Below are 24,321 nucleotides of genomic sequence, written 5' to 3'. Positions count from 1 at the left end.
GCTCCCTTATTGACGGAAAGGTCACCCCTGGATGAATAGGATCACCATGGTTCCACAGGAGAAGAAAAGAAACGTGGAACCATCTATTTTATTTCCTGTCTTCTTTGTCCACCGCAGCCTCTACAAAGAACCGATGCTTCCTTACAAGCCTTTCTTTTAAATTATATGAATAAAATTACATAACAGGGGGCTGATGGCTTTTTCCAGAGTGTCCCCTACAGACAGCAGAGAGTGCCAGTCAGGCTTTAGGATTATCTTCAGTAACAGATAGTTAAAAGAAAAGTTCCAATGAAAGGTCTGCAGCATGAGACTTTCATGTGTCCCAGCGCGTGCCTTGTGTTTGGAACATTTCTCCGTAGATAGCACCTGAGACGAGCTGTGCGACTAACAGGATTAAGGCAGATTGGAGCTTGACAAGCAACATAAGTGTGAAGGCTCGTTTCTCAGCTGCGATGTTAATGCCATTTTATTTTCCCTTTTTTCATCTCATCTCATTTAATCTCCTTCCCTGTTTGTGCCTCTCGACCGCTCGCACTCTTTACTTGATGTTTTCTTTCAGTTCACCTTGGAACAACACACATATGTAAATGTGTGGAAGCGTGCCTGTTTTATTACACAGGACCACAAGCTCCGCAGGCTCTTGTAGAGGGGGGGGAAATGTAAGAATAGTCTCCAGAGGTATGGATCAATGCAGCGAGATTGCCTTATGCTGTCACCTCAGTATTTTATGTCTCGGCTATAATAGCTACTCAATATCAGCAAGATATGATTCCAGGATTATATTTTTTTTGAATCTGTACTATTCAGCCTCCAAAAGGACTTTATGTTTTTTCGATTTTGTTAGTTAGTAAATTAATAAGCAGGATTACACGAAAACAACTGAACCAATTCCCAAGACGGAAGCCGTTAAATTATCCGAATACATGATCCAGGAAGTTTCAAGACTTTCTTTGCCGTGTTTTCCTCAGACTCAATTCATCTATGGTGCAAGCTGGCGTGCACATGCATGCACATGAAGGTTCCAGCAACAGATTCCATTTGACAGCTACACAGACCAAAGAGTTGGTCTTTGGTCTGTTGGTCTTTTTCAATGTATGGGCATAGAAATCCAATTCTATGCCCATACATTGAACCCCCCCCCCCTTCAACCCACACCAAGAGAAGTTCTCAAAGGGAGAGAGAGAAATCTATGCCTTCTGCGGGTAAGCACACAACTGCAGCTGAAACTGAGTTCTGGGTGTCTGCGTGGACGGTAGCAACTTTATGGATGATAGCAAATCACCCAGTTAGAGATCTGTTTTGTTATTATGAAAACTGTAAAAAAGTATCCTGCTTACATCTGAAACTATGGTGGGACTGATTCGAATATGGCGGCTGCTACAGTTTAGATTATGAATAGAAAGTCGGAAGTAAACACTTTCAAAGTGCCCTTCTAGTACATACTGAATATCAGCTTTAGTTTTATACCTCAGATTGGTTTGACTTAAGAAGCACCAGTCTTGGGAGTACACTCGTACACCTTCAAAATGCAGTGGAGTTTTTTTTTTAAATGAAAGTGACAATTGAATACAAAGCCATAAATGGTAAAGATTTACATTTATTTCTCATCACAAATAAAAAGAACCATGCTTACTCACCACAGAACCAAAACAAAAAGAGAAGCGCTCAGTCTTTGTATGTTTACGGACCTTGCTGTCGGAATGGTTTATGAGAATGTGAATAATAGCACTCAATAAAGATTGAAATTCTTTAAAAAAAATCCAATTCTATGCCCATACATTGAACCCCCCCCTTCAACCCACACCACCCGCTAGTACCCCACCTCCACCTGTGTCCCCCAGCCCTCCCGAACATTGATCACAGCATTATTTGAGTGGGTCAGTCTGAGGGTTCTCAGTCACCAGAAGTCTTAATAACCTGGAACAGTGTGACATTGTAGAGCACCTGGTGTCCGTTGTTCCAGGTGTACAGGACCCTCTCCCTGGGGTTGTAGTCCATCATGGAGATGTGGGAGTATTGATTGTGGAAGGGGATGTCCGTGTACTCGTAGCTCGACGTGTTGGTGTAGTAGGCAAAGTAGATCTTGGCACCAGCCAGATGGGAGTTGGTGACGTAGAGTGTACCGCAGATCATGAAGGACTCTCCAGCACTGCGCTTGGGAAAACCTGTGTCCCACGTCTGCAGCACTTCCAGACTCTGCGGCTCCAGGCGGCTGATGACAATGTTCCCAGCGTTGGGGATGGTGGTATAAACGGCCCACAGGCCATTTTCATCCGCCATGAGGTCGATGTCGGAGGAGCCACCCCAGGAGTAGGGAAAGGTGTTGTTATATCCGGCCCCACTCAGGCTGCGCTGCACCAGCACACTCCGAGAGCGGAAGTGGTACTTGATGATGATGTTGCTCTGGTACTTGTTGTAGTACAGCGAGCCGTTGTAAACCACGTGGCCAGTGCCGGCCCAGGGGTGAGGCAGCAGGTGCTGCACAAAGTTCTGGCCCTTCATGAAATCATTCATTGTGCGGTATTCCAGGACACGACGTCCCTTGAAGTAACCGTCCATGGACCAGACCTGTGAAAAGAGGAAAAGGTGAATCCGACTGGCGGGAAAAGGAAGAAACTGAAGAAGTTGATGTGAAGGTCTTAAGGTTATAATAGGATATTATTTTCTTGCTATATATGGCACAACTCTCTGCAAGAACTCTGCCATCATTGTAGCTGGTGGCATCGCCCTGAGCAAAGTAAGTGTGTATGTGGTGAATCTCTGTATGCCTCCATGCACTTGTGCATATTTGAATACTTGTGCTGAACTATTGATCTCTCTCGTGTGTGTGTGTGTGTGTGTGTGTTTGTGTGTGTGCGCATGTGTTTGTCAAGACGATGCCCGTACTTTGCAGTCAAGCACCGCCTGTGCTCCCTGCCCTTTCCAGTCCACATTTACAGAAAATCAATCCATTTAGCAGCTCTATCTTTTTCCTCAAGCACTCTCAGCGGATCTCTCCACTGACTTCGCCCCTCTCCGGCTGCATCTTCCGTCTTCTTCCCTCAATGGTTCTGTCGAAGCACAGTTCAGCTTTTAATTGATTCAATTACACTGCTGTTGGCTCAGGTATTTATTTTGTCCCTCATAGATCAACGAGAATTTTGCTGTGATATAGCCATTATTCTTCCGAAGCACTTCTTTCCCAATGTGTCTCTCTTCCCCTCCTCTCTTGCCTTCCTCTCAGGTGTAAAATAGCCGCTTTTTTTTAATAAAAGTGTGACCGGGGGGGTGTTTGGAAGGGTATGGGAGGAGTAGGGGGTGGTGAGGTAAACACTAGCTGAATTATGGAGAAGGGGAGATTATGGTGCATCAAGCATTGTTTCTCCCCTGCCTGCTAAATGAGTCCCGGGAGCTGGGCGGGAGGAGGGAGCTGAGCCAGGCTGAAGCTCATAGCACATTTCGACCATGTGTCTTGTTTTCTCCCCCTCTCCTTCTCTCGTCCTACTTGGCTCCTCAGCGACGAGGACGCGTCCCTAAATATGATTATCATGATTGTGGCGGGTGCTAATGTGGCATGTGTTGATGTATCTGGCTGTTAATACAAAAAGCGATTGATCTAAAGAGTCAAATGTGATCTGATAACGTCAAGTGATTAAAGATAAAGATCGGGACATTCAATCTCAGAAAATTGACCTTTTCTGCCAGCAATATCTATTAAGCCTGGTTAGATGATTCAGGGTGGAGATGAAAAAGGCCAGCCCTCATCCCTCCTCTTGAACTTCATCCGTTTCCATTCTCCCTTACAGATGGCTAATAATCCACTCTCCACCACTCCACCACTGCCCCCCCCCTCCATTCACCAGCCCCTACAGCACCCAACCCCCCCAGCCATCGTATCGCTCTCCCCCGTGTTCCATTCCATGTGCCTGTCCACACAAAACCACATGTCATCTCTAATCAGCTGAAGCCATTACTATATCATCTGGGTCCAGAGCATCTCAGCACACTCCTGGTAATTACCTGGGTGATTTAGAAAACTTTAGCCCACACAACTCATCCATCTCTGTACTGATGATGAAGTGATTAATCAGCTGGAGTTGCGGTGACAGAGGGAAAGGGATGCTATCTATCAGTGACTCAGCTTTGCTTCCCCATTTCTCTCTCTGCCTCTCCCCCTCGGTAGCTCACCAGAAGTCCTGCTCAGGCAAAACATTCAATCAGCCACTTAAGTATCATGGCAGCGTTGCTGCGAGGGATATATATTTTTTCATTCAGCCACTGACAGAGTTCAGCCTGCTCTCGGCAAGTGACTTTTATACCACTTTATTCATGGGTGTGTCGAACTTTGAAGCGGGTTGTAGGGAATGAAAGGTACAAGAGTTGAGGGAGTGTGGCGAAAGAAAAGGAGAGACTTACTCTGTTGTCTGAGCTGGGGATCATAGTGTCTGTCATCCAGAAGCCAAACCTTGACCCCGATGCTCGTACTGTGATGGGATTACTGACGCCAGTGAGTTTGCCACAGCCTGGAGGTCAACAAGGGGAAGAGGTCAAGTTTCATACAGTCTTACATATATACAAACTGCACCTTGTTTTTTGTGTTGTTGCTTAATCGGCTTTTTGATTTTCAGTAATCCTTTTTGTAATACATTTTGTATTGTGGTGTAAAAATGTATTGATCGGGAATGGGATGTTTGCTTGTCCTGTGGTGAGGCTGGTTGCAGGTTTAACCTGCAGTAAGTGAGCCATCACAAATGAAGACCGTCTGCAGGACTCAGTCCACAGATCCTCAATCTACACCACCGCTGCTGCACCAACAGCCGTTCACCTTGATATTCAAAGTTCGGTGAAGCTCGACTCAGAACCGCACACTGAATACTGGTCTGTATTAGTATCTAGTTGTTGTGAACGTGCTGTTGTCAGCAGCCTCACTTGTGTTAATGAGTCTCAGCCACCGCTGCCACAGGCGAGGGTTGGCACTTTATTCAAATTTTTGTTAATATTGAAAGTATCGCGGATCCATTTCACTTAACATCAGCAGTTACTGGATAGATTTTCACTAATGGAATCGTTAACTAATATATAATATTCATATTATACATGTGTATATCTTTATTCTTTATTTTCCTGTATTTATCTACTTGTAATGTAAAGCAAGTATAAAAAAGATCAAGGAATCGACTGAGTAGTATTTTCTTCTAATTATCATCATTATACCAATGGAAGACAATAACTTAACACTAATGACCCAAAGGCTCCGCTGTAGCTTTGTAGTCTTTTTTCTGCACACTCCTCAGTTTACATATGTGGGATTTTGTAAAATCATCACTTTAAGTTAACAAAATACATGTGAGCACGATCAATTATTCATTCAGTGTTTCGAGGCCAATGTTTCGAATGTATGCAGATAACGAGGCCCTCATAACAGTGGAAATGTTGACAATATGCAATAGTTTTGACCAGCGATGATACTAAATTGATCATTAACTCCTTTCTGCACTACTGTCCCTCTAATCTTTAAATTGCCACAGTGTTATTTGTTAATGAGTTTCAAATTAAGCATTTGACGCTCGTACACCCAACGACCCGCAACCACTTGCAAACATTTCATACCTAGTTTCTGCATGCACGAGTGGAGCCTGGTCTCCAGCAGCAGGACTCTATGGCGTAGCTCCTCATAATCGTAGGCCCCCATCTCTTCCTGGATGGCCATCAGCACCAGAGACAGATTTCTCACCTCCTCCCGAAGACGCAGGATCATCTTGGCGTCCGCCTTGTACTGTTCCAGCACTGGCAGCAAGGGGAGCAGCTGGGTGACCTTGTCCTTTAACTCCTTGAGATGTTTTCGTCACAGAGAAGCAAAGAGGGAACAAGATTAAACCCGTAGAGAATAAAGAGGACAAAAGGGATGAGGTCGACCATGCGACTCGGTACAGGGGGATTGTGTGCAGGGGAGCTGGCCTTTCATTCTTCAGGTGTTGCGTCTCGCTCATGGCTCATCTCTCACTCACAAACTCATATTGTTGCCTGATTGTTCATCTGCTCCACCCTGGATTTATCACAAGACTACGGCTAAACGGCACCCAGGTGTAATTGACTGGGTTAGGGTTAGGGGTTCCCTGATCTTTTGGGAAAACACACTGAGTCACTTCTTCTCGTCCTACATGCAAAGATAAGCTTATTGTCATTGTTCCAGAAAAACTAAATTACACACCCTCCTATGGCAAAGCAAACTACACAAATGATAAAGACAATTTAATGACGGATTGATATTTGCGATAAATATTCTAGTATTAAGTTTGTAAGATTTAGGTGAAAGGGATCTATTGGCAGAAATTGAATATAAATTAATCCTATATTTTTTCACTATTGCGAAATTATCTAAATTGTACGACTTGCTGTTAACTTTAGAATAGTGTCTTTATATTTACATAGGGGGTGGGTCCACTCTATGGTGGCCACCATGTTTTTACGGTAGCCTAGACTGGACAAACTAAACACTTTTTCAGTTCTTAGGACAACTGAAGGCTACCGCAGGTTCTCTTTCATGTTAAGAATCGGAGGTTGAGCTGTATTCAGCTGCAATATGCAACTTCACCGCTAGATTTCTCTAAATCTTACACACTGATCCTTTAATATCTGTTTAGTTTTTTAGGGACAGATTTGTGCTTTTAAATTTTCTGTATGAGCAGAGAAGGAAAAACACTTGGTAAACAGCAAAGCATTTACAAAGGGAATTCAATCATCTGTTACACCTCCTCACTGTGACTGCACCGTATATTAAACCTTTGTTATTTTGCTATCGATGAAAAATATAAATTAAGATAATAAATATTTATTAACAGATATAGATAGTTATTTGTATATTTTTTTGTGCCCAGCCCTAATAAAAATTTAAAACATGTTAATGTTATGCAATGCTCCAGGTGTATATATTTACTCCTTCTGTTTTGCAGTTATGTGGAACTGCAAGTACCTGCAGTATACAAGTATCACATACATGTAACTGGGGTTACATGTAAGTGCATGAAAAGTATATCTTGCATACTGGTGGTGAGACGTTAAGATTGAAAGCGGAATCGTTTAATGTAACCACTGTTCTAGAAAAAAAACTAAATGTTGTGTAATGTTTTTAGATTTAACATCTCTACTCTGTATTGTTACTGTACAGATCTAACTTCTACCCACTCGTGTCGTGAAAAGCTGTATTTACACATGTTGGGTGGTTCGATTTTTTATTAACAGTAAGGACCGGTGGCCCTGCTGCATATAAACTTAGTCTATGACTCATCATATGTTTAGAAGTGAAATGAACAATGTGTTCTCAGGTAGGAGTGCAGGGAGCAGCGGGAGAGCCAGGCTGCCTGCACCGAAGTTAGAGGGCTCCAGAGAGAAAAAAGGTGTATCAATAAAGTGTGGCCGCCACAGGAGGGGCTGTTTCCTCCTTGTTAAGGTTTATCGTAAATCTGGTGATGGAGCTGCTCTCAGCCCTGTGGCGCCACATCATAAATCTCATTTTCCCCTTTTCAAGCCGTGGAAATTCAGTCTCGTTAATCTCCCACGCTCTGCCATCGGCAACTCTGAGCTGCACGCATTCATCAGCCAACCTGCTCTGGTCAAATCCTCCTCCTCTTTTTTTTTTTTTTTATTGGATTGCGGATTTGCATTCAGACAAGTCCCGGGATGTAATGTTTACCTCTCTGCGCATTTTAGTCATCTCGGGCTTTACTGATGAATTGGCTAATTTCATAAACCTCTTCATTACCTCGGTTGGAATAGTGTTCATAAAGCACACTGTGAAAGCAAAACATGGCCATTCATGCTTGTCCCTGTGCTGGAGCGGCGTCTCAGCGGTAAAGCCCACTTCGCATTTATCAAAGCATCTTTTAATCAAACTATTTTATGGTCCATCTAATATCTGTTAGAGTGTGAGAAATATGGAGAAGGACTGGGCATGACAGCCTGCTGACAGGAAGACAAAAAGACCCACTGATAATGGCAGCTGAGTCCAAGCTTGTAGAGAGATAAGGTAGAGATAAATGGGAATATATGTGCCGGTAATCTAAGAGCAGACGCCAGAATGTTAAGTATATCGAGTTGGAGAGAGGAAAGGGTCTAAAGAGAGGCGTGCTATCAGGTCCAGGGGTTTAACAATTCAGGCGCATGTGAATTTGCTCAAATTTCCTCCGCACGACTCAGCGGCTCCGACATAGTTCTGGAATTGAATTTGTGTAGTGATGCCTATGCGACAGTCCATCAAGATACAACTTTTTATTGTCTGTTAGGAGTGAAAAGAGATTGCGGGAGAGTGCATCGGGCAGAGCTTGTGTGTCAGTGCCACATCTAATAGTACACGCATTCATACTTGATTGTGATACACACTCGTAGCAGGTGGAGGAGGGGATTACCTGAAAACCCTTTGGATTGAGACTGCGGGGATTGTCAGAAGCCACCTTCAGCTTCCCGTCCACCACCTTCATCAGACTCTCGGTGTTCCTCACGTACTGCAGGTCTCTGTATGTCCGCAGGTCCAGCACCTCCATTGACTGGCTGATGTTCTGAACCTGTCACATGGAAACGCACACAAATGCTCCTGTCAATAAAAAAAAGTTGTATACATGTAGCTCTACTTTGCTATAGAGCTGATTTGCTGATCATTAAGATACGGATATATTCCTTGTCTTTGACCGTAAACTGCATATTTGAGGGGTTTTAGATTGTTGGTTGGATTTGAAACCTGGCAAGAAAAATGTGCTATTTGCAGACAGTCCTGATGATACAGAAAAATCACCAGTATACAAATTGACTTTACAAATGGTGTTTGAGGCTCTGACATGTATATGCTACATGTGGGACATCTCTTGAACTTTCATTTTCTTCACTGAGGAGATTATGTTTTTGGCTGCTTTTTTAGTTTGTGAGCTGGTTATTACGCAAATGTTATTGACATATTCCTTGATTTCTAAGAGAATAATTTATGGAAAACCAGAATAACTTGATGCTGTTGAGTCTAACATTGCTTCAAACCTCATGAGAGGGTTTATGTTTGACATCAGTATTTACCCACGCAGGTCAGATGAACTGGAAACTTGTAAATGTCCACAGGAGTGAATGTCTTGGTCAGTCAGGAGGTTTGCCCTTCAGCAAACTGCAGCCGCATGACTTATATCCACTGCATGCTGGGCTGGCAGCTCCCCGGGGACAAGTGATATGGAAACTTAAATTTCCCCTGAAGGGATCCAATCCTTTGCAGTTCCTCATTCTTATATTCAAATTTAAAAAATCTTTCTGAATTTGCTTATATTCATGAGTCATAACATAATCCTGGCTAGAGACTCGAGTTCCACCGAACTTGTATTGAACTGTAAAGTAAAAGCTTGAGCTCCACAAGCAGTAGAAAAGAAAAAGATGGAGGATTGAGGCAATCAAACAAAATCACAGCTTGACTAACACAGTCTGCATAACAAAAATCCCAAAAGAGATGGCCATCAAAAGTGTCACTCAGAAGAAATGGCAAGTATAAAAATGGTTAAACTGAGTCATTTAAAACTCACTAGAGAAAATACATAATGTATACAAAACAGAATAAATAGGCGACGAGCAATGAGCAAATCAAAAAAGAAGAAACGAAAATCAAGTGTAACCCAGTTGAAAAGTGAGGATGTTGGGAAAGCAGCACAGCTGCCAGAATCTATCGGGACAATACATAAAAAAGAACAACACATTCATATATTATGCAATAAAAGTCAGCAGGTTCCTCTTTGGTGGTTAGTTGGATATAAATATCCTTTCTCCCACTGCTATCAGAATAAGGCTACAGTGTCACGATCGTGCCCACAAGTTAATAGATAGATGTAAGATGTATAGCAAACAGAATAAGTCATGTGGGGGAACAAGCGTGGTGGAATGTCGGTGTTTACACAATCTCAGTCCTCAGTTTTGCTCTGTGTTACTAAGTACTCAGCTTGCTCACTCTTTGACAGCCCACTCTGTTGCTGCATAACCAGCCTACTGTTTCATACACCCCCTCATCTCCTGCGCGATGCACCGAGCTGAACTGGCCAGAAATCCTCCCAACGTTGACAAATGTTACAGGGCTGGGGTGCATATACGTGTAGGAGGCCCACGTGTGTGTATGTACGTCCAATAGCCTACACGCACAAAAAGACGCCCCCACCCCCCCCCCCCCCAAACGCACACGCGCAGCTGAGACTCCCGAGCACCCGGAGGAATTCATTCAAAATCGCTCTCTAACAACAACACAAACAGTCCCAACTCACAAAGGTCACGGTCTGGCACAAAGTCTGTTTTGCACCAAATGCCTTGCGTTACACTCTTTGACAGCCCACTTGTTTGTTTTGGGCCAGCGTGTTTTTCTATATCGAACTCATTCTCCCACATGCCTTGTGAACTAACCAGGGACTATTTGGTCAGTAAATATTTTATTTTTGCCAATTAAAACTATTCTGACAGCCGTTCAGATGGAGTTACTGAGGAACATGTTGAGTAAAATGTTCCAACAGCTCAGAATCCCCGCAATTACCCGTGCGCCATCCGTGGAGGTTGTGGCGGCAGTGGGAGCCGCTCCGCCCTCCGAGCCGTGGTAACTGATCAACACACACAAACCCACACCGCACATTGCAGTCTTTCTTCTTCCCACACGAGATGCCCCACCTCCACCCTCACGCCACGCAGAATCCAATCCACCAGGTGTCCCGTGAAATGTTGCACCCTGTGCCAAACCCTTAAGTGTGTTTGTGTGTATGCACGGATGACTTTGCCGCCCCCCCCCCCCCCCCCCCCCCCCCCTTGTCTCACTTAATCTCAGTCAGTCAGACAGAGCGGTCAAAGGGGAGCAAGGTGTTCAAAAGTCTGCGCAGTGAGCATTCTCATCCCGCCGTCCTTCAGGGTCAACTTTAGCTTTGGATGGCATTTTGTCCGGCTTCGCAGAAAGCTTAATAGAGGCTTTTGCTCACCGCTTTGCATTCTTTGAACAGAGGGGGGGTTTTGACATTGTTAGCGTATCCTTGGCTTTCTGTGTCAGGGAGAGCCTTTGTGGATCTGGTCTGCGAAAAATAATTCCCTCACACGCTCTGGGTTCATATGAGGATATTTTAGCGAGCATGCTACTATTCTGTGCACATACACACTGACTCACACGTCGCCTTTTAACGGGTGGCTTTTATTTGTGTGCAACACAAACCGGGCTGACCCCAGGTGTCCTCATTAGGCTGAGCCGTGCACTGTATGAGACAGGGGAGCCTTTGGCGATGATAAGTGTTTTCTTACAAGCGATGTCTGTGTACATTGGTAAACGCAGGAACACAATCAGCCAGAATGATTAATTCAACAGTAAATCATATATTTGCATAGCTTAAAAAATCCAATGTTTGTTCAGGCTGGGCCAGAGATGTGATGATTTCATTCCATGGTGATTTCTGAACTTTGTTTTGTGTGTTGTATTCAATTGTAAGGGGTGACGGGTTGTACAGTGTAGCTGCACAAACTGTGCCCTCAAAAATTAAACGACATCTTCACCTCATAAATTGAACAGATATATCACAATTATTATATTTCTCTTTACAAAAATTAGCCATAATTGAACAGATGTTAAAGGTCCAGTGTGTACGATTTTGGTGAAATGTATCCATTAGCCGAAATTGAATTTTAAATGGTCCTTGTGTGAATTCATCTAAATTGTACCAATTGCTGTTATCCTTACCTTTGAATGGACCCTTTATATTTAAAAACTTTATATTTACAAAGTGAGGGGGTCCTCTCTACGGAGGACGCCATGTGTTCTACAGTGGCCCAAACTGGACAAACTCAACTCTTTTTGAGTTCTCATGACATCTGTTGGCTACCGCAGGTTCTCTTTCATGCATAGGAGGGGAGGCTGAGTTGAGGGGTATTCAGCTGCAATACGCAACTTCACCACTAGATATCACTAAATTCTTTACACTGAACCTTTAAAGGTGCTGTATTTACCTGATAATTTCAAAACCCACATGGGTAGACACATGGACATGGACATATCCATGTTTCAATCATGTGCTGTACAAGAACCTGTAATTACACTCACTTGTCATGTGCTATTTGAGCAGCACCAAAAATATTGCAGCACACAAACTGTCTCTGTCTCACCACATATATTACACTTTATTTCCTGTATTTTCTGATCCTTCATACTTAAACCATGCAGAATCAGGTGTTTTAGTTTTGTTTATAACGGTACATGAAGATATATAGTGAACACATGCATATACATTAATCCATATATCTATGTGAAGACAGTCCCTTGCTCTGAATAGCTTTTGTTAACTTTGTTTGTTTCCCCGAATATACCTTGCTGTTAGAATCTGCAGCTTGTAAAGTGTGAATGAGTGTGGGTTTTGTCGGCATGAACATGAGCTTGAAACAGCAGCAGGCAGAGAATCTCAGGGGAGAAGGCAAACTTCACTGAGAATGAACGCAATATGTGAATTCAGTGTGTTTCATTGAGCCATCTCCTCAGAAGACCACATCAATGTCAGCTCCCACTATCTCACCCACTAGGTTCCCCCTCCGCGCTCCCGGGCTTTTCGCTCTTTGGATTCACCCTTTTTCGTTCGCCCATTTTCTGGCTTTGAGTGTCCACATAAAAACAACAACAAGGAAAAAAAAACAACATTCTGCTGCAAATGAGCTGCTGACATTGGGAGAGCAGCTTGGCAGCCACTTAGAGAAAAGTATAATTTCTCAGTTTTTTAATCATCTCTTTTAGCAGAGACACTGACATTCCTGCAAATCACCAATTTATGCAGTAACAGATCAGGTGAGTCAACAAGCAGCAGCCTGCCGTCTCACCCCTGATCCCTGTGTGTTTGTAAACCAGACACTAGCAGGGAATTACATTTCCATACACAGTGCTGCACCATAGGTCAACAACTCTCATAGTACATGGAATTACTGTCTAGTTGCTGAGCCAGAGGGTTGTATGCATGTACATTTTTTCGTTTGACATTAAATACATTTTTTATATAAGATACAAGAATGTACAAAAAAAAAATGATGTAAGCTGCACAAGCCTGGGTATGTAACATCTTGTGCCACTATACACTGCATTTACTGTGTAACTATGAAAACAAAGCATTTGCTATCATCACTGAATTGTGAAGCGGTTAAGTTTCCTAATTTGTATCTATACATTTAGATTTATAAAAGAAACATAAGGCCATGGCTCAATGAATCCAATTTCATTGGTAAGTTTAGGACACTTCTCTTGTTAAAGGGATTGTTCACCGAAAAATGAAAACACTTTTGGAGTTTTAGGAGTAAACAGTGTTTAGCCAAGGCTACCTCTTCTTCATAGGTAAGGAAACAACAGAAGGAACATAACATGCCTCCACATACTGCTAGTGTGGTGTCAATCAAGTGTCTGTACACTGTGTTGTAAGTCTAAATGTCCTCTACCGGAAGTAGCGAAGCAAGCGGACGTAGCCACACGATGGTGTTTCCCCGAAGGTCCTTGAATGCACCTCGAAGTAAGATATCAGATGTAATTTAGACAGAAAACACAGTTTAAATGATCTCATTTTGAGTTGAATATGAATGTCGGGGCATTCAGCCACTTGGATGACACCACACGAGCAGTATGGAAGCATGTTATTTGTTTTCTGTTGTTTTAATGCGTCTGAAGTTTAGGTCGCCGGTTATTCCAACTGTATCGGACTCGCTGCAACACTGTTTACCCCTGAAAGTCCAGAAAGGTTTTGGGGAATCAAATACTTCACCCACCCCGTCCATCGGCACAGTGGCGAGAAGATAATGAGTGACTTTCTCCTTTTTGCCTTCATAATTATCTGCATGACTGTTGGCAGGAAGTGGATTCCCTTCAGCAGTCTGTACGTGACAGATCGTGCCGTACACCAGCTCAGTTTGTGTGGCAGTGTGTGTGGGTCACAGTCGTGTCTCTGAGTGAGTGCTTTATTGGCAGCTGTCACCTTCTCCATCAGCTGACGAAGCTGTCTGCTGCGTGGGTCCCGGTTACACATGTTCTGGGCCGGTGCGACCACGGTGCAGACACACTTCCCATCTGCGTCCTGTGCCGAGCTGTAGATCTGCCAGCCCTCCTCCGGGCTCGGGTACAGAGCCTGCACAAACACAGAGACATATTCATCTTAGACCACAAGAAGCGACCGTTTGCATCTGTCTTGGTGTTGATTATCTTTGCCGCTTCTTAGCAGGCTTCTCGAAATGCATGAGGGTAGACAAGACATTTTACTCTGCCAGCGTGTATCAACAGTAATCTGAAAAGTGTTCCGCCGCATATAAAGCATTTCGAAACTAATAAATGTATCTAATACTTGAAGTGTTGTAGAGAGTGTTTGGAGATAAAAAAGACTCTTTAATGCATTCCATATCGTGATTGGCTGTGCCCATTCTGTCACCATAAGTTAGCAGCACAGTCATAATTTCTCCGTGGCTTTTCTCTGTCACTCGCATCCCTGCCAAAAATGACTCCTCCCCAAAGGCAATTAATGGCAATTGATCCCCCCCGACTAGTAAAATCACTTGCAGTCTAATTTTAAAGGGAGAGCAAGAAAGAGAGAGATTGACAGAAGATAGTGCTTGTAGCAGTTGGACTCAGGATGACGTACATGAGGGATAAAAGAGTCAGATAGAAAATAGAAGATAGAGAAAGAGAAGCAGAGATGGGTGCAGGTCTAGATAAGACAAAAATGTTAGTTGAAAACGACAACCACAACTCTACCATATGGGAGGAAAATGGGGATATCAAAGACAAGAGGAAGAGGGGGAGGGGGGGGGATCAGGCCAGGTTGTGTGAGAGCAGAGCATCTAATAAGTTAGGACATCGAGAGGAAATGGAGCTGTTTGAAATCGATAAAGCAGCCGGTTACCAGCGGAGGAGGGGCGAGGCTGAAAGGATGGATGTCTCTCTCTGACTAATCCAATCAAAAGTAGTGCTGCGCGTACACACACACACACACTCACACACACACACACTCACACACACACACACATGCACATTTTGTTCCTAGGCCGAGCCTGGTCATCAGTTCATTCACACTGCATCTACACAGGCCCGGCATATAAAGCAAAATGTAATGAGAGACCTAGCAGCCATTTTAGTGATGAAATTAAAGGCCCATCCATGTAAGTGGATGGAAAAGGCTGGAAATAAGATCTTGTGGCTAAAGGCTCAGTGCCGCCCTCCCGACTTTCCTCCGAGTGGCGTTGTGCTGGGCTCTCGTCTCCTTGGGTCGGGGGGGATCAGATTAAAATGTCTTGGGGGACAGGGGGACTGTGTGATTGGAGTGTAAAGTAGCAACCGCCCTGCGAGCCAATGTGCTCACTGTCACATCTTGTCACTCTTGCCAATCCCTTGGCACGCCTCCCCCTCTCCCACTTTCTTTCTCTCTCTCTTTTCCCTCTCCTGTACTCGCTGGTTGTACATTTTTCTCCCCCACACTCAGAGAGAGAGAGAGAGTGAATTTGAAATCAGTTGAGATGAATTGTGGCACATTATAGGTACATGGGCACCTTAAATATGCTGTAATATCAACCCTGGATTTATACACCCTTTTTATTTAATATGTTGAATTATATTCATAGTATATCGAGTAGACTCATACATTTTTTTAATTAATACATCTAAATTTAATTAAAGTAAGTAATATTCTATTCATATTATCCATTCACACATACATGAATAATATTTCAGTATGACTGAATGAGTAATGTGCACATGAATGACTCGCAGTGGACTCTATTGGCACTCTGGCTGAATTATAATTCCATTATTGTTAATATTCGTGAGTGAGTGTGCTGCCAGTCCTTGTTGTGACCTGGAAACCCCCCCCCCCCCGTCAGTCAGCACCTTTCCTGTCATTAGTCATCCTTCTGTGATGAAATCCAGTATCAGTCGGCTGTTAGTCGGAGTGATGACAGAGGTCTGCAGATGCCAGACTTGGAGTGAAGATGAGACCAAAGATAGAGCCTCCCTAGCAGGGTGTCCTCAAATTTATTTCAGCCACATCTGACTGTCTATTTCATTTCTGCCATTGCCGGTGGGGCGGGCGAGATTATTTTCCCTCTGTCTGCTTCTCCGCCCGCGTCTCACTCACCGTCAGGAGTTATTTATTGTGGCACGCGTTGTGAGTGTCTGAGTGCTCGTCCTGCGTTAAAGCTGTTACTGTGAGGATGCCTGTACATATCTGCTGATGCACATGCAAAAACAGCACATATATCTACAACATGAATACTCGCACATGCACTATTTACACAAATTCCCACAGAGTTTAATAATGCATGGATTTGGACGTGCAGCTATACCACCACTACTACTACATCCGGACCCTGGAGGGTTTGGAAATCCTCGAGGCTGAACGCATGATTACTGCAGATCTTCGGAGCAAACGGCTGCTCAACAATTGGTGGATGTGTGTAAGGCCGCGGATTGAGAGGCCTCAGCAGGGCACGCCTGCTTCTCATTACGTTGGATGTCCTGCAGCGTTAACAGGTGGAGGTTAGTTTTCCTCGAACTGCACAATCCACTTAAGTTACTCACTCTTACGGTATATGCAGCCTCCTGCCTTCTATAAAGATGACCTCACATCCATACATGTGGGGGGGATGTCTACCTACGCACCAGATATTCACTTTCTTTAAGGAAGACTCCTGCAAATGGATGCCGAAGAGGGCATCAATTTTTCATGCAGCTATCAGCTTGAAAGGGAGCCACAGTCGGTGCCACACTGACTTTTTTTCATGATGTACTACATAGTGGGCAGTAATAAGCTGTAAGCAATATCGGAGGCATGTCAGCTTCATTATCATAATACTTTTCTCAAACATGTTTAAACCCTCTCTCTGCTCCTCGTCTGCTTTACCCCAAGCCGGAGAGTTTTTTCGCAGCAACACGTCTTCTCTTCATTAATGTTTCATAAATGCTGAGCTGAAATTAAGAGCATATTTGAAACGGCTCCAACTTCATTACCACCCACCTATCCATTCTGCGCTTACTTCCCCCATTCTCATCACAGTGGCTGTTTAGAGAGCAGGAGGGAGGCTGTGATTCTTAAATGCAAATGTGCTTTGTCCCTATATATGGTTTGTGGCAGAGCGAGCTGCGGAGACATCTATATATCAGGGCTCATAAGCCACTGATCTCCCGGGGTGCGAGTGGTAAACTTGCATATGTTTTGGAGCGCTGACTTGTTTATGCAACTATGATTAAGTCCTCGCTCTGTAGTGAAGAGTGGGTCATTGACATTGGCTCATTTAACATGGTGTTCAAACCGCGCAGCCTTTTCACACATCTCATTAGCTTGTGTAAAAACAACTCACTAAATCAATCAGTCGGTCAAACTTCATTTGCATTGCAGCTTTCGTGCAGGTTAGTTAAAAGAGCTTCACAAACGACGGGAAACAGGACAAAACAAATAAAAACGCTGATGATAACATACAGTTTTTGAAAGCAAAAAAAAAAACATAAATAGGGTCAAATTAAATAGATCAAATTAATAGAGGAAACAAAGTCTACTCTAGGCCTGTTGGACCCCTTACAGGGATGACAACAATCATGGTGCTATCAGCAGCTAGCTGGGAGCACATCAGGTCTTGGGGATAATCCTTTCCTCCCAGAAATAAACACTTTCTTTGGAATCTGAAGAGAGGAGGTGTTAAACTCACGGTCGCCGAAATTCCTCCATTACACATGAGGGATGATGTAGAATATGTAAGTGCCTGATTTGAAGCTGTCATGGCTGTCGTGCAAAAGCCCATTAAGGAAGAAGACAGCGGCAATGAAAACAACAGGAAACCGCAGAGGGCAATGAATCAATCGGGCTTGCTCTCTTAAGTGAAAATTACTCGTAGGGATTTTTCTGGCTCACCCCCCATTCGCGCAACCTCCGGGTCCCCACTGTTCCCATGGCATCACATCAGACAGCCTGTTCCATGTGGTGCCCCCACATCCTGCTGTTGCTGTGCCCCCCCCTCCCCCCCCTCCATACGAACCCTGATTAAAAGTCACGGATACACTGATGAGGAAGAGTTGTGGTTTGAGAAAGGCTGACGGTGTTAGGAGAGTGCTGGCTCTAATTTCCTCTAGCTTAGATGAAATGTTGCCCAGTTATTATGCTGAATGACAACTTCAGTTAGATCCCTGCTGAGAGAGGAGAAGAAGAGATTGGATGAGAGGGTGTGGTCAGTGGGAAGCTATAAAGTAGAAACCAAATCCTGTTCCTACCGATCACCCAAATACAGTGTCAGCATCCGACAATCACGAGGGAAGTGTCTGCAACTTTGCATAGTTTAAGGTCGACCATTATGAAAACTAGAATATCTCAACCATAAAACATATATATTCACTATCCTGATTTATATTTGGATCTGCGCCAGATTGCACACACTCAAGAATAACTAAGGATTCAAAAAACATATACATTTTTTTTATCTTGTGCACACAAGATATTTATTTGATCACAATGGATATTTACCAAAAACATGCAAACAAATATATATCCTTGGTGGTTATTAACCAACCCAACAACTAGTGCCATCACCATAACGATTACCTGTGGTGCAAAGACCGCAGATATCGTATGCTATTAACGATTAACAAAGTTCAGAGGGATTATCCAATTAGGCCTTTTATGCTGCTGGTATCACTGTGGAGAGTCGCAGGATGGACTTCCTCTGGCGTTTCATTAGGCCGACCTCGGGGCGGGCTGCTGTGGAGCCAGAGCTAAATGAGATCATAAATCTACAACTCCTTACTTTGCGAGCCTGACGGGAAGTATATTATAACTTTCATAAGCAGCGGGAGGAAGTGGCGAGCGGGCAGAGGCAGGCCGCTAGTCCCGGGATATGAGCTATCCGACCGCTGCCGCTGTGGACTGAGTGCACCGTCACATGAGCTGCAGCACTTCAGAGGGACAGGAGGGCCGAGATAAATACGTACATAGAAAAAGAAGAAGAGAAGGCATAGAGATGAGAGCCATGATTACAATGTAGGAGGTAATATATCTCTTTCTTCCATTCTCGTCCTGCAGTGCCAATGTTGTTTATCCAAGTTCTACAGCTTCACTTTCTCTTTCCAAGTAGAAACATCTGTTCCTGCAAAACTCACGGCTCTGTTCTATCTGCACGGCCAAACGATCGCATCTCATTTTTCAAATTTAGTTGGTTTTACACACACACACACACACACACACACACACACACACACACACACACACACACACACACACACACACACACACAACCATGCAAATACACACCCCCACCCTCGAAAAAGAGCAATCAGTCGATCCTCGGTGCACAGGCCATCTGCTGGCCTTTAAAATAAAACTCAATGAAGACTCCAAGTGAAGTCCCTGGTCCCTCCTTCGCCCAAGGAAAACCGATTACCACAGTCAGCACAGCATGGTTGCCAGTCAATAATATGACTCATAAACTCATCATGCCCCTCTCCCTGCTGCCTCCCTTTCCTTCCCTGCTGCCTCTCGCTCGCTCCCACTCCATCACTCCCGTGACTGCCACCCCTCCTGTGTGGTGTCCTGCTCGCTTTCAATCTGCGGCTCTCTCTCGTTCCAATGCGGCTCGCACTTGAATGACAGTGGGAGACGGCAGATGTGTCAAGTGCTCTTTGAAGTGGTGGTGGTGGTGGTGGTGGGGGACTCTCGGGAGAAATAAGACACTTGTCACTGCCCAGAACTTACAAGTGAGCAGCCACCATGTTGTATATTTTTCCGGAGCAGGCTGCCAGTGCCATGCCAGGTGTCTTGTTGGTAAAAAAAGAAGAAGAAGCATTTTCTGTTGTATACGGGTGCAACATAGCTCTGTCACGTCTGGCGCTGAGCAGAAGAGCGAGGCGAGAGTGGCGGCGCGAAGACAACATTGCATAAACTGTTAGAACACAGTCGCTGCCTAGTTGGAGGAAAATATGGATTGCAGAACACGTGTGAGTTGTGATATCATCAAACTGGCAAATGAACCATGTCAAAATCCTGATTGCCTGTCCAGCTATGGGGTCTGAGATCAATAGCGCTCGGTACACAGGCCGTCGCATAATCAGATAATGTATCGAAACAATTTAAAACGATATTAAGAGAAGGGTCTGAGCTCCAATAAATTGTGTTGTTGGGCTGCTTGATAAACACTAAAACAAAGTGCTCAAATGAGAATCAGCAGCAGTGTGTAATCTTTAATCTACAGCCAATAATTGATCGCTACAATCTGCTTCATCCGACGGTACAGTGGTTCAAGTTTACAGTTCCACATCCAAACAGACAGAGACTGAATGAGAACAATCATCCATGGCTCTTTTGTCTGCAAACATTTGTTGTTCCTCACTGCCTTGTGATGGTGAGAATATTGTCTTCACTCCTCTGCTGCACAGGTTTCTTATTTTTAGATATCAAAAGAGAGTCAACACACACACAGTATTGTCTCCATGACTTCAGAGGACACTACATGGACTTAAATTCATTCCCTGGAGACTCAAACTCTAACTCTAACTTATTCTTGCTCAATTCTTACTTTAACCTTCAAGTACGCATTCACAAATAGACTGGAGAGAAAGATGGATGACATGACAGCTCCAAAAAAGTGAAGCCAAATCATCTTGACCGCCAAGCCTGCTCCATGTTAGAAGATGGGACATAAAATCCAAACAAATCTATATACACCTCAAATAGTTTAAAAATACATCGAAGATGGTGTCTGTTATTTTAGCTCATCACACTAACGTATGTTCTTTCGAAATAAACTTTTCAGTTCCAGTAAATTTACTTATTTGACGAGCAAAAATGCATGGGGAGAAATACATATCATGATTGACAGCTGAGACTGCCTCGTGATTGGTCGAGTGCACGCATCAGCAGAACCTCGGCTCTACTCCATGATCACTACATACAGACTCTGGCAAATAAGGTCAAAATCGCAAGATGGCGGCACCGGTGTCCAGTGGAGGAAGTGGAGATGTGTTGTCCATCTTTATTTACAGCCTCTGGTATTCACCTTTTTAGAATTGGTTTTTAGGGACTTGCTTTTTGTTTGCAGATTTAGGTCCCTAAAACAAGGAAATGCCTCCACACACACACACATACACACACACACACACACACACACACACTCACACTCTGTAAAGTCTATGTTTAGATTTATGATTAATGATGATGACTCTGTGTCCAGACTGATAGAATCAGACACTGGGAAGGGTTCTGCTCTTAAGTGGTTTATGTCTTCTTATGACGTGAACATAATTTCTATCTCAGCGGACTTTCTACTGTTAGAGGACAGCAAGGCCCAGTTTTTTTGTTGAATATCTTACCGATGGGAATGTTTACGTGTTTTTTCACATCCATATCTGTTTGTTTTTCTCAGTGTTGCAGGCTGGCCATGCTGCCCGGATATACTTTAGTAGATTACAAATATTTAACAATGGATGGCTGAGAATTTCCTCCAACAACATCACATCAAAACGACATATAAGATTGTTTCTTTTGCTTCAGGGAGATCTCCTAGACCCGCCTATCCCCCTGTTGCACAGAACCCATACCCAACTCAGTGATGTGTGTTGACTATGTTGTTGACAATTATTCAGCTGGATTATTATTGAGCCATAGTCACAAAAAACTCTTCATTCTTTTGTTGTTTTCCCCATAAATCTTAACAATCCCTGCTCATTACCTCCACCGAGGAGGCAATACTTTCATTGCAGTTTATCTGTCTTTCGTCCATGAATTTTTTTGTAATGGGTTGGGATATGAGCCAAAGAAAGAAGCTATTATATTATGGAGCTGATAAACGAGCGGATCCAGGCATCATTTTGCCTTTCTTTAACATGGTGAGATAGAGCCTTGGCCTTGGCGGAGGTAGGCACTTTCCAAGCAGCCTTCTAGGTTTACAAGGAATTGTAAAGTATGTTTAGTTGTATATTTCTGAATTTTTAAAAGCTTATGTTGCTTCTCAGCCCCAGGGACGGGATTGTAACTGTCCCAGCATCTAGATTAAAGACTGCAGGGGACAAAGTTGCACTTCAAGTCCAAACCATCAAGGTTCTCCTGAAAGTGCTGCAGAATATATCAGTGCATCCATACGTATATATCTCCCTGACAGAAAAGTATAACTGACTGCAAAATGAGTTTCACATGTAGCTTTATTAGAGCACGCTCACACCTACGCAAACGCAGCCTTATGTCGTGGGTGGAATGTTTTAATCGCTCGCTTGCACAGATTGGAAATGAACAGGAGGCGAAGGTTCACCACTGCTCCATTTGTGTACGTGTGGCCGTGCCCTTATGTGTATCATTACCCCGCCTTTTGCCTAAAATTTGGGATTGGCTCCACCCCCCCTGCTATAACCCATACAGGATAAGCGGCATAGATAATGGGTTGATGGATGCTCTGTGAGTGTGTGTGTGTACATCTTGGCCCCACTGTAAAGCAACACCAGTTCCATGTTCATGTTAGAGTTCCAGGGCCTCTTCTGCTCATTAAGGAACATGGTTTTGCACTAACCAGATGTGTACAGGCATCCAGGCAGTGCTGTGCTCAGTGCTATTGCAGTAAAGGCCCATAAAAACTCAGTCAGCTGTGTTCTCGGATCAGCTGGTACAGAGACACTGGCACAGAAAGCAACTGAAGCAGACTTTGAAAAACGCTCTGAGCTGGGAGAATATGGGACGCAGTGTGTATGGGTGCCAAAGCGCGGGGGGGGGGGCAGCAATGGCCACTGGCACACTCCCACCAGAGTGTCACAAGACCCCAGCTAGATCGTCTTTGATTAGAGCTCTAAACATTGTGTGAGTCACGGCTGCTTCTGAGATCATCACAGGCAAATGTCTCATTAATAGTGGTGGGACTTTGAGGCAAGGTTTTACATTAAAGTTTCATTCGCTGGCATTGTTTATGAGGAGAGATAAGTCCTGTCTCAAAGCGAAAGACATTTCCCATCACCACAGAGTGTTTTACTGGAATAATTCCTGCCACCTTCAAAACTGGCTCATCAGTTTTGATGAAACTTTGATGAGATGAACCTCAACAGCAGCCTTTTCCCTCCACTGCTGCTGAATGAAGGTTGCCTCAACCAAAATATCCTCTCATGACTATGTATAATGTTTTACTGCGTGCACTCTTTTGAAATGCAAATGATAAAGCCTCGACTCATGAGTTTTGATGAGAATGAACAGAATGAAAAGAAACCTGGCAGCAATTCTGTACTCCCCTTGACCCAGGCTAAGCAGGTAGGCTATAGAGAATAAATGGGTGGCTTATCCAGGTCATACCCTCTAGAGGAAGATGGGTGTTGAGTGGGATTATCGAGTTGAGTGGTGTAGATAATTCAAAAATGCTTCAAACTCTGACACTGTTACAGAGATTCCAGTGTGATTTAACACTGAACTTGTGCTTAGAATTACCTGTGGCATATTTACAAGTTGTAAGTGTATAATATATATATATATATAAAAAAAAAGACTAACCATTTTTTATTTTTACCAAATTGCTTTTAACTTGGTGCTTGACATTTTCATAATTGTAACACGGAGCTAGAACACATCTCTCTCCAAAGGGAACAGTCCAACCTGGAATCTCGCTGCAACATTTAGGAGACGTAAAGTGGTGGATTGATGTTTGAACGAACCATAAGAAATAATCAAAGTCTCCTTCAAACAGATGGACCTCCGCCCCTGAGACAAGAACGACTTAACATGCACAGAGTGCATAAACATACAAACACACACATGCACACACATACACATGAGCACACATCCAGATGGTCGCCGAGCTCTTGGGACATTCAATTTCATTTAATCATTTCAGCAGACCAGGACATTTGCCTAATGGCCAAGGTGCCATAAAAACACACTCAGGACGGAGGCAAAGACAATCATTAACCACTCATGAACCTGCAAATGGCAAATTCATTTGGCATCTGATATCTTACTGTCTCTCATTAGCACAGAAAGGCGGACAGACAGATGTCACACTGAACTTTCATATGTGTGTGTGTGTGTGTGTGTGTATGTAGTAATTAAACAGGACCAAAACTGTTTTTAATTACAAATCACAATCGCTGCCAATATCTACGCTGTCCCTGTGTGGTCGCCCTGTGCAGTAGGAGACCGGTGGGTTTTATCCGACAACGGAGAAATAACACAAACTCAAAACTCCAACATTGTCTCAACCTCCCCGTCTTCCTCGTCACCACTGGATCCTCCCCACCCTGGAGGTGACTGACGGATGGGATCAGCCTGAACATCACTCAGAACCGCTCTCTGCTTTCACCCTGGCAAAAACATATGATTTACCGCGGCAGTCCACGCTGCGTCCTCC

At 43.8% G+C, this 24,321-nt stretch overlaps 1 protein-coding gene across 2 annotated transcripts in view; it reads right to left on the bottom strand.

The window, feature by feature from the left end:
• Positions 1-1,609: 1,609 nt before the first annotated feature.
• Positions 1,610-24,321, bottom strand: part of olfm2a (olfactomedin 2a) — a 45,330-nt gene continuing 22,618 nt past the window's right edge. For both annotated transcript variants that reach the window (XM_062407206.1, XM_062407205.1), the window contains exons 2-6: positions 13,959-14,108; positions 8,385-8,540; positions 5,590-5,809; positions 4,396-4,502; positions 1,610-2,568 (exon numbers count right to left, since the gene is read on the bottom strand). In XM_062407206.1, the coding sequence (XP_062263190.1) occupies positions 1,894-2,568; positions 4,396-4,502; positions 5,590-5,809; positions 8,385-8,540; positions 13,959-14,108 (1,308 nt within the window). In that variant the 3' untranslated portion in view covers positions 1,610-1,893. The remainder of the gene's footprint in view (positions 2,569-4,395; positions 4,503-5,589; positions 5,810-8,384; positions 8,541-13,958; positions 14,109-24,321) is intronic.

The sequence above is a fragment of the Platichthys flesus genome, chromosome 16, assembly GCF_949316205.1.
Source record: "Platichthys flesus chromosome 16, fPlaFle2.1, whole genome shotgun sequence".
Classification (NCBI taxonomy): domain Eukaryota; kingdom Metazoa; phylum Chordata; class Actinopteri; order Pleuronectiformes; family Pleuronectidae; genus Platichthys; species Platichthys flesus.
This window is presented reverse-complemented; position numbering and strand designations above follow the sequence as displayed.